General features: G+C 59.1%; 1 protein-coding gene across 1 annotated transcript in view; it reads right to left on the bottom strand.

The window, feature by feature from the left end:
* Window positions 1–222: 222 nt before the first annotated feature.
* The window catches only part of TEAD3 (TEA domain transcription factor 3), a 23796-nt gene continuing 13523 nt past the window's right edge, over window positions 223–10495 (bottom strand). Inside the window, exons 5-14 of the mRNA XM_040644610.1 lie at window positions 6212–6274; window positions 5166–5177; window positions 4432–4569; window positions 4282–4331; window positions 3639–3700; window positions 2712–2845; window positions 2360–2533; window positions 2067–2207; window positions 1837–1989; window positions 223–1727 (exon numbers count right to left, since the gene is read on the bottom strand). Coding sequence (XP_040500544.1) covers window positions 1614–1727; window positions 1837–1989; window positions 2067–2207; window positions 2360–2533; window positions 2712–2845; window positions 3639–3700; window positions 4282–4331; window positions 4432–4569; window positions 5166–5177; window positions 6212–6274 — 1041 coding nt within the window. The 3' untranslated portion in view covers window positions 223–1613. The remainder of the gene's footprint in view (window positions 1728–1836; window positions 1990–2066; window positions 2208–2359; window positions 2534–2711; window positions 2846–3638; window positions 3701–4281; window positions 4332–4431; window positions 4570–5165; window positions 5178–6211; window positions 6275–10495) is intronic.

The raw sequence follows: 10495 nt of genomic DNA, 5'->3' as shown, positions 1-10495 counted from the left end.
TTCAGCACTCAACTCATGGCAGGAAGGGGTCAGAGAAAAGCTTTTATGGGATCTCTGAATCATAGCTATTTTGAGTGTGGGTATGGCGTGGGCCCCCCCAGCAGGGTTGGGGTAGGGTGGGGTGACAGATCAGGACCTAACCTAGCAGGAGCACCACCACGAAGCTAATCCAACCCAGAGGGGTCTGTCACACACTGGTCACAGAATTAACCCACAAACAAATAACTTTAATTTTTTTCTTTTTTTTCTTTTTTTGGAGCAGGAGCCGGGCCTTGAGGACCCCTGCTCCAGCCCCGCGCCACGTTTACGATACAACCCATCACAGCTGGATTTAAAAAATACACAAAAAAATATAATATACATTATAAAACCTAGGTTGGGTTTGGAAGTGGCCTGAGCGATATGCGAACTGTGAGGACCTTCAGGAAGCTCAGGGGCGGGCGGTGTAAGGAAGGGAAGGGGCACAGTACTTCATATGAAACTCATAAATGCCCAGAGGTGGCTGGCAGACAGGCGGAGCTGGCTGAGGGGCCTGGGTGTAGGGAGGGGCAGCAGGTGAAGGGTTAACCTTCAGTCCCAGAACTGGGTCTGGGGAGCTCCTGCTCCAGGCCTGGGACACTGGAGGTGGAGAGAAACATAAGGGAGTGGTGCCCACCGAGGGCTCACCAAACCCAAGGCTTGGGCATTTGAAAATACCAAATCCTTCTGCTACCCCTTGTCCCCGGGACGCTGGTCTGCCCAGAGGCTGGGACTCCATCTTCCTACGTGACCGTCCGAGCTATTCTGGAGCCTGCCGCTGGGGGCCTTCGCCCGCCAGGAAGGTGCTGAGGGGCTCAGGCCCCAGATGGAGGTCAGCACCGGGGCTCCCGAGGCCTTGGCTGCACTGTGCGCTGACAGAGAGCGCCTAACAGGTGCCAAGTACCCGCCACTCCTCTTTCCCTGCCTGGTCAGAAGCAGCTGCTGCCCTGGGAGGAGGCCCCCAACCTGCGGCTGCCCCCCTGCCCCCACTCCAGGGAGGTAGTGTACCTGGGCTCCGGGGACAGGCAGCCCGGGTGAGAATTCCAACTCTGCCCCCTTGCATGGGTCCCTCAACTTCTCAGAGTCTCAGCCCATCATATGAGACACCAAGACCCGCGCTGGCCTCGCACAGTCTGCGAATGGGGCGAGGCACACAGCAGGTGCAAGAAAGTGTGGGCCCCTCTCTCTTCTTCTCACCCTAACCCCAACTCAACACTCTCCTTCCTGGGGCCTCTGCACTCTGATCCCCTCGATGTCCATTCTACCCTCCCCTGCCGGCCACACACGCCTGAGCCCGAAGGGCTCGGATCCCGCTCACTGGAGGCTGGGCAGAGCTGGGTGATGGTTCAGCGTCCGGGCCAGGCTGCCCCACCACGAAGCCGCCCTCTCTTTTCCCACAAGTAAAGCGCAGAACAGTGGCAGGGAGTGTGTGTGCTGGGGGTAGGTGGGGAGGCCTCCTGGGTCCTGGGCCTGAGGCCTGGTAGGCGGATGAGTCCTCAACCCCAGACCTCCGGCGGGGGGGAGGGTGGGGGGGCCAGGCAGGTGTGTGGAAAAGATGCTCGTCCTGGATCCTGGTGCTGGGGGCCGAGGCTAGCCTAGTCTTTGACGAGCTTGTAGACGTGGTGCTGGGCCCCGTGTTCGCTGGTGGAGACTTCAAAGACGAAAGCAATGACAAGCAGGGTCTCCTGGGAGTCCCGGCTCGTGACCACCTGGGGGCCAGGCAGGAGGATGCAAGGGGTCAGGCGGCGCGGGGCCACGGGGCGCAGGGGCTGGCCGCCCCCGCTCGGAGGCCCCGTGCCCCCGGCCCCCGGCCCCCACCTGCAGGATGGTGAAGTTCTCCAGCACGCTGTTCATCATGTACTTCTCGGGCAGGTGCTTCAGCTTGTGGATGAAGTTGATCATGTACTCGCACATGGGGGAGCGGTGGATGCGGTACACGAAGCGCCCGTTCTCCAGCCGCGCGTACTCCGTCTGCGCACGGCGCGGGGAACGCGTCAGCCAACGTGCCTGCTCCCCGCCCCTCTGCGCCGCCCCGCGCCCCCACTCACCTCTACCTTCTCCACCACCTGCTTGCCGAAGGAGCACACCTTGGTGGAGACGCTGATGGTCATGCTGTCGGCCGAGCTGTACTGAGAGCTGACCCCATAGAAGGCTCCGGGGCCCTCCTGGATCGTGCTGTTGAGGTCGGCCTGGAGGCGGGTGGGCCGGGCCGCATCAGTGCTTCGCCCCAGGACCATCCCCAGCACCCTGCCCACGGGCCACAGGCTGCGGGGTCAGTGCGGTGGGCCCCGGTGCCCTGCGCGTGGGGGAGGGGCTGTCGGGAGCAGACAGGGCAGCTCACCCAGAACTTGACGAGGAAGAAGGCGTTCGGGGGCCCCTTCTCGTAGAGCTCCTTCAGTCCGCCCTTCTTCTCAGGGAACTTGTCATAGATCTGACGCACGTCGACTGCCTCCAGCGGCGGGTCGGAGAAGGCGGGGTTCGTCTGGCCGATGTGCACAAACAGGTGTTTGCTGTACTGTGGGGAGGGCCCGGTGCGGGGTCAGGAGGGCACCCAGGAGCGCGGGCCCGAGGGCCGCACCGGGACACGACTGCCCTGTGGCTCCCCAAGCCCACGCCCCTGAGCCGTGGCCCTGGACCACCCCGCCGGGTCTCCCGGGCTCGCCAAACCCTCACCCCCACCCCAGGCACAGTACCGTGTCCGGGTCTCGCTGCACCTCCATGAAGGCCGAATACTCGAGGAGCCGCAGCCGGGAGGAGGCAATGGTGCGGTCCTGCCACACGGGCACAGAGGCAGCAGCTGGGGGGAGCGGGGTCAGGGGCTCGTAACCTGGGAGGGCGAGATGGACCCTCATCTGCATGGGCGTGTGCACACGCTTACACACGGAGCTGCCCCTGCTGCACAGAGCTGCTGTGCAAACTAGAACATGGCGCCCTCTCCGAGTAGGAACACAGGCTGGATTTTGACCCCTCCACCACATTTCCTTGTACAGTGTACAACCTGCACGACTGTGCACGGTGGCCCCAGTGGTATACATGGGGGGGGGGGCTTATATGTCACTATTCATGTGTGTTCAAGCAGAAAATGCAGATAAGTGAGGGGTGCCTGGGTGGCACAGCGGTTAAGCGTCTGCCTTCGGCTCAGGGCGTGATCCCTGCATTATGGGATCGAGCCCCACATCAGGCTCCTCTGCTGTGAGCCTGCTTCTTCCTCTCCCACCCCCCCCGCTTGTGTTCCTCTCTCGCTGGCTGTCTCTATCTCTGTCAAATAAATAAATAAAATCTTTTTTAAAAAAAGAAAAAGAAAAAACAAAAAGAAAATGCAGATACGTGAAAAGGGAAAAATAAAAATTATCCAGAATCTCAACACCTAGACAGAGTGATACTCTGTTAAGATTTTGGTGTATTTCTGAAGAAGAATGTTATAATATATATAAATGTGGTATCTTCTTTGGTGTGTCCAACAATGTGAAAGTTAAGGGGCCTGTTCCCGGCCTGTCCCAATCCCCTACGGAGGCACCCCTTTCTCCCTCCCAGTGCAAACACATGCCCAGCCTCGGTCCCCCCGCTTCTGAGCAGCCAAGCAGGTGCACAGGGGCGGCAGGCTCGTGCGGGGAACTTACTGCTGAGCGCTGGCGGCAGGGGCGGCTGGATGGGGTAGGCTGGCTGTGCAAAGGGCTTGATGCTGCAGACAGGAGCACAGCCTGGTTAGAGGGTCCCAGCCCCAGCCCCACCTTCCACCTGGTCCCGTCTCTAGGAGTCATCTGGTCTCAAGAGGGAGCCACCCGCCTTTCTGCAAAGGCCCCGAAGCGCACGCTGACACGCTAACCGCCCAGCTTTTGGTTTTCTCCTCATTTGAGCCTTTATGAAAGCCTGCTGCATCTCCCAAGGGAGGTGCACGCGTAGTGCGGCCTCGCAACCCCTCCCCGAGAGCGGCTCGTTAAACCGAGTGTGTGCCGGAGGATGAAAGTCCTCTCAGAACCGAGGGAGCCGAGCAGCCCTGACTGCCCCACGCGCTGACTCCGAGACCCACCAGGAGGGCAACCGAGGGAGAAGAACTGAAGGCCGGGGGACAAGTGGATGAAGAGGCTGATGAACGAACACACGCATGAGTGAACAGACACGCGCCGGCTCTCTCCCCGGCGCCCTCCATCCTCTATTTCTGAAGGAAAACCTGGCTCAGCTGTTGCCCAAACCCAGCTCAAAGGGGAAGTCTCAGCGCGGCCGCCAGGGACAAGGGGGTAAGGGTCGGGCCACAATACTCACTCCTGAGAGGGTCCAGGCTGCTGTCCCAGGAGAGGGGGGCTGCTCCAGAACTGCAGAGATGGGACAAGGCCCAGGGGCCCCTCAGCATCCGAGACCCCCCCACCCCGAAGGCATTCCCTCACCTCGGCCCCACCTCCCGGGCCCCCCTACCCGCGAGGAAGTGGAGAAGACGGCTTGGGGCAGAGGGGAGGGCGGGCTGAACTTGTTCTGGAGGACACTGGCGGAGACGATCTGGGCAGACGACATGGAGGCCATGCTCTGGAGGGCTTTGTCCTTGGAGACCTGGTCCTGGGGAGGGGAGAGGCCACGTGAGGATGGCCAGGTCAGACACGGGGCTGGGGCTCGCCTTGCCTCCCGGCCCCTCCCAGGCCCTCAGGGCTCTGTTGTGTGGGCTCGGGAGAGTCTCAGCCCCTGCCTGGGCCTGTCTCCTAAGAGCACCTCACCCCTCTGAGCACCGTCCATGGTGAGAAATAATTTTATTTTATTCCATAACCCAGTATATACCCAAACACTTCCCCTTATGTTGTGCGTCACGCGCTCTCCTATTTCCTGTTCTGTTTTATCAGTGGTTCTCAAAGTATGGTCCGTGGACCAACGGCACCAGCATCACTGGAAGCTTGTTAGAAATGCAAATTCTCGGGCCCCAGCCCAGACCCACTGATTCAGAAACTCTGGGGGTGAAGCCCAGAAATCTGTCTTCACCAGCCCTTCCAGTGATTCTGATATATGCTAAAGTTTGAGAACCACTCTATCTCATTTTTAAACAACGTCGGTTGCCAACCTATTAAGCTGATTTCACAATTCATAATTTGGAAATCCTGTGTTAGGTGCTCCCCGCCCCCTGCCCCCACCATCGCCTCCCAGGGGAGGGGCAGGCTACTTACCAGGTTCATGGCCTGTGAAGGAGAGGGAAGGTAGATTAGAAGAGGCACGTGTGAGGGCGACGTAGGGTGGGGACACATCTTCTCACCCCCTTCCACTCAACGGCCACCTGGCTCTCAGGTCTGAGGACCCCAGCGGAGCTCAGAGGCAGCTGTAGATCCTCCCCCCACCCCACTGCTACCCAGGGGGAGGGCTTGCTAGCTGGGGGTGCCCTGCAAAGGGCAGAATGAGGGAGGGCAGGCTGGAGACCTAGACGGTGGACCACGCTGGTGCCCCTGGGGGTGTGTCCACGTCTTCTGGGCTGTGACATAGGCACAGGGGCCTGGAGCGGGAGACCCAGTCTGGGAAGACACAGCCTACAGGGGCCCTGGGCCCCATGCTCTGAGATCCAAGGCTGCAGAGCAGCCAGGATTGAGCGTCCAGGGCAAGGAACAGCCAGGCCCACAACAGCTCTGCCACCCAGCGAGCCCGTGTCTCCTCCTGCCCACCTGAAGGCCCCGTGCAATTAACAAGCAGCAATTAGGAGGAAGGAGAAAAAGGAAAAGGAAGAAGAAGAGAGGTGGGCCTTAGTGGCCCCCAGATGGTCTTCCTCTCCCTCACTGTAGGGCTGGCTGTCCCCCCGGGCTTCTGCTTAGTCTCCAGGGGCTATGGCCCTCTCTAGCCCGAAGTGGCCTTTGGGCTTCATGCTGCTGTTTGTGTTTGAGACACCCTCCACCCCGCCATAGCCCTTCAGCCGCCTCTCTGCCGTGCGCTGGGCTCAGAAAACAGCAGGGCCAGGCCAAGTGGCAGGGGACCCCTACCTTCAGCTTGGACTGAATCTCTCGAGATTTCCGCCTGGCTAGAACCTGCAAGTGGCTAGAGACCTGTAGAAAGAGAGAGAAAGAGAGAAAAAGAGCAGAAAGGGCAGAAGAAGCAAGAACAGAGCTTCAGCCAGAAAAGAGGCACAGTGGGGCCAGAGAGCCGGCCGTGGCAGAGGCCTGAGCCGTGCGGAGACAGCAGTGGAGACGCCGAGGAGGGACCGGAGGCCCTAGTCAGGCGCCCAACGTACCTTGATGCCAACCTGGTACTCCCGCACCTTCTTCCGAGCTAGAACCTGTATGTGGCTGGACACCTAGGGGCCGCCCCGCGCCCCGCCAGAGAGGAAAACACAGACAGTGAGGAGGCACGGCATGGGGTGGCCTTGGGCAAGGAGCATCCCAGCCCTCATCTCTGGGACCAAACGGAAGCAAGGGGAAACTATGGGGCCCTTGTGAGCAGACACCCCTGAGCCCTACCAATTCTCTGCTCTCTTCTTGGCCCTATTTTGATCAAGAGCCTACAGTAGCCTCCAGGACCACCATCTACAGTTGTAGAAGTTGTTCACTGCACAAGAGGATCTAACCCAGTAAGGGCTAAAATCCAGCCCAAGCTCTGCTGCTCAAGTTATGTGCCCTGGTGCTGGGCTGCATCTAACCCAGAGGAAGGGTATCTTTTTATTTTTCCGAAATGGGTGACTTTTCCTCACTGATAACCTCAGAGGAGACACCTTTTTCTGGTCTCTTTCTTTCTTTTCTTTCTCTCTTTCTTTTTTTCTTTTCTTTTCTTTTCTTTTCTTTTCTTTTCCTTTCTTTTCTTCCCTCCCTCCCTTCCTTTCTCCCTCCCTCCCTCCCTTACTTTCTTTTAAAAAGATTTCTTTATTTATTGAACTAAACTCTGCACCCAACGTGGGGCTTGAACTCACCACCCTGAGATTAAGAGTCGCACGCTCCGGCTCCTTCAACTGAGCCAGCCAGGCGCCCTGAGACACTTTTCTCGGACTGGCATCACCGATGGCCATAGTGCTCGTGCTGGGCATCGGAGCAACATCGGGGCCGTGTCCTCTACGAAAGCTCTCCCCTGGTATCACTGCTCTTAATAGCATTTCTTTTCCAGCACATTGTCGAGGCTCTGACCCTTAAGCCTCAGAGAACCTACATGTCCCTATTTTCCCCATGGAACAGAAGGGGACACACAGATCCCCGCGACTCCTTCACGCACTCATGATCCCCAACGGCTGTGGGCTTTCTCTGCAAGTTGTTTTTATGCCCAGAGACACAGCTTTTCTTTCTAACCATAGACTGAAAGTTCTTGTGCATGGGATGCCCCGCAGCCCCTGCTAGCTGGTGAGGACCCAGCTGGGTGTCCCTCACACCCCCTCCCCGGGCACCAGCGTCAGACGTCTGTCCAGCCAGATTACCCATCACTTCCTATCATGACAAGAAGTGACATTTACTGAGTAGCTATGACTGTTCTCAGCATTTTACATGTACCTCCTCTGACCCTTACTAACATTATCCCCCAAGTTACAGAGGGTGAAACCAACGCACAGAGAAGTTAAGCGGTTTATCCAAGGTCACGCAGCTGGGGGCTGGAGCTGGGATCTAAACCTCGGTGGCCTGACTCCCGAGCCCACTGGCTCCACCACTAGGCCACGCTCCCAGGATTCTTTTGACCCTTAGCACAGAGAACCACGGCCAAATGGTCAAGTCCGTGACAGCTGAAAGTCACATGGGACTTAATCCTAATGTAATATTTAGCTGTTTTTCCCGTATGGACGCATCGCACTCGCTATTAATTGCTGTACGTATCTGTAAAAACCCTAACGCTGCATTTTTTAACCTAAAGTAAAATAAAAACCCTTGCCTGTCATTTGGTTGCTCTTTGCAACACATAAAGACATGCTTCGTCCTCACAAACCTACCTACCTACCTGACCTAGCTAGCTAACCTTTCTTAAGACCTTATTTTTTAAGTAATCTCTACCCCCAAGGTGGGGCTCAAACTCATGACCCCGAGATCAAGAGTCGCATGCTCTACCGGCCCAGCCCGCCGGGCGCTCTGGCTCTCTGTTTATCAAGACGTAGTAACAATCGCGACAGCAGCGGCACGTTGTCTCCGGCGCTTACTCTGTTCTAAGTGCCTTCGCATATCAGCTAATTGAATGGCTGAGGAACAGAAGCTGAGGGGCCAAGCACCCCTTCCCCGCAGGCAGGGGTGAGGGTATCTGAACCTGGACATTTGATTAGTCCGTCCTCCTCCTGCAGTCCCAGGCTCCAGGGAACGGGCCCCTGTCTGTCGGGTTCCCCTGCTGAACGCCTGGTGCCCAGAACATAGTCGTAGCTCAGTAATTCGCTCAATGCGTAAGTGCTGGGCCAGCGAGCTGGCCCCGGGAGAGCGGTTAATAAATGCCTGAGCAAATGGGGGAGGGGGTGGACTAGGAACCTTCCTTGGAGACGGCAGGATGGGACAGGTTGGCTTTGTCACCTGCACACATGGGAGATCTGGGGAGGTGGGTGCAAGGTCCAAACCCCACCAGACACGGAGGCGAGGAGAGCCAAGGATCAGGGGCGGCTTCCAGTCCTCCAGTCTCTGTGCCCAGCCTGCCTCTCTCCCGGGCACCCCGCACTTCAGCCACCCACCCAGCCCCCTTTCTGGGTTCCTGGGGCGCAGGGCTGCCCTCCCGGGACCAGAAGCCACCCAGTCATCTCTCCACGCCACCACCGCCACCATCACCTTTGCCACCACGCAGGCCACCGCCGCTGTGGACCTCCGTCCCTGCCTCTGCCCGGCCCTCACGCGTCCACTGCCCCAGCTGCTCCAGGGCCAACATTCCTCGACAGCTGCCACCCGCCACTCCTTGTTCTAGTCCCTTCCATGGCACCCAGCTGCCCTGAGGGGAAACCTGTCCCTCAGGCCTCCGGCCAACCTCTCGCTGTCCTCAGCTCTTCCCACCCCTCTCCACCCACCCACCACACTGCTGATGGATGGCGCTTTCCTGGCCAGTGGGTTCAATCCTGGATCCACCACCCACCAGCTGAGTGACCTTGAGGAAGTTACTTAACTTCCCCCCTGCCTCCGTGTCTTCCTCGGGAAGATGGAGACAATTACTAGACCTGCCTCCTGAGCTTGCTGTGAGGAATACACAGATTCATGTAACGTCAGCCCCATGTGGGTGCCCAGGGCTCCATGTCTGACCCCCGCCCCCCGCCAGCCTAAACCCTGAATTACTTCCTAAAGTTGCATCTTGGGTGTTTCCTCCTCCAGAAAGCCTTGGCAGCCCCTCCCCCCTTCCCCGACCAGGTCCAGGTTCGACCCTTGTCCGACAGCACACACTCCCCCTCGGCTCGGCCACGCTGCCCTGCTCTGCACTCCCGTGTCACTGCGGCCGGCTGCCTCGCTGGCTGGTCGGGGCGCCACTCTGGGCAGCGACCACGCCAGGCTGCAGCTGCCCCACGGGGCTCATCTCTGGTCACTGAACACAAGGCCTCGGGCGGGGTGGTGGCTGGTCAGAGAGGGCACTGCCCCTTTCTCTACGACCGTGGGAAGAGCGGCCCGGGGAGCGTAAAGTAGCTCAGGAGAGGAAGGGGGGCAGGGAGGGGCCGAAAGCGGCAGCTGAGGGAGCGCGCATGGGCAGAGGGCACGGAACATGCATCCTCTCCCTACCTGTTTTCTCGTCCGAGTCTTCCCGGTCCTCAATTTAATGTAACGTGCAATCAACTCATTTCGACCTGGATTGGGGTGAGAGAAGAATGAAGAGTTGGCCAAGGGCGGCAGCGGGTGGCTGCAGACCCCCCCACCCAGCTGCGAAACAGACAGCCCCTCCCCACCCCCTTCACTCCACCCCCCCCAAGAGGTACACACAGGGTAGGCAAGGGGTGGCAGGGAGCCCCAGGACCTGGGGGGGCTGCTGGCTGAGGGAGGTGTGAGTAGGGGGCAGCAGGGTGGGAGGAGGGAAGGTGAGACAGGGTCAGGGGGCCCGACAGGTTTCCCTGCAGACAGACAGGGGCAGGTGCGGCCACAGGGCAGCAGGACCTCTGGGCCGCACACTCCTAGCCCCACTCCTAGCCCCAGCAGCACCTCCTCCCTCCCAGTGCATGATGCCAGTTCTGAATCTTTAAGTGTAAGCATTCGTGTGTAAGGGAGGCCTGCTGCAGGATGTCCCCGCACATGTCCCCACGGGTGTCTGAAAGATGGGTTCCTGTCCTAGCTGTCCTTGCAATGAGGGGAGACCCTGGACAAGTCCCCTCCCTTCTCTGGCAGGAAGGATCCAGTGGTCTCCAGCACACCTCCCACACGGACAGCCTGTGTCGGGATGTTCCTGAGCCCGTCACTATGTCCTTGAGCCTGTCAACCCCATGTTCCGGGTTACCAGTGTCTCTCCTGCCCTGTGAGATGCTGACAGATGCTGAACCAATAGCTTTTCTCCCCCCAGTGCAGGCCTCCAGCCCCCCAACCCCACAACCTCCCCAGAAGGGCCACATTCTCCAGATTCCTCCTCCATGACAGAACCAGCCCCACTGCTCCTCCCTTCCTGC

The sequence above is a fragment of the Ursus maritimus genome, unplaced genomic scaffold (genome assembly GCF_017311325.1).
Source record: "Ursus maritimus isolate PB19 unplaced genomic scaffold, ASM1731132v1 scaffold_30, whole genome shotgun sequence".
Taxonomy (NCBI): domain Eukaryota; kingdom Metazoa; phylum Chordata; class Mammalia; order Carnivora; family Ursidae; genus Ursus; species Ursus maritimus.
This window is presented reverse-complemented; position numbering and strand designations above follow the sequence as displayed.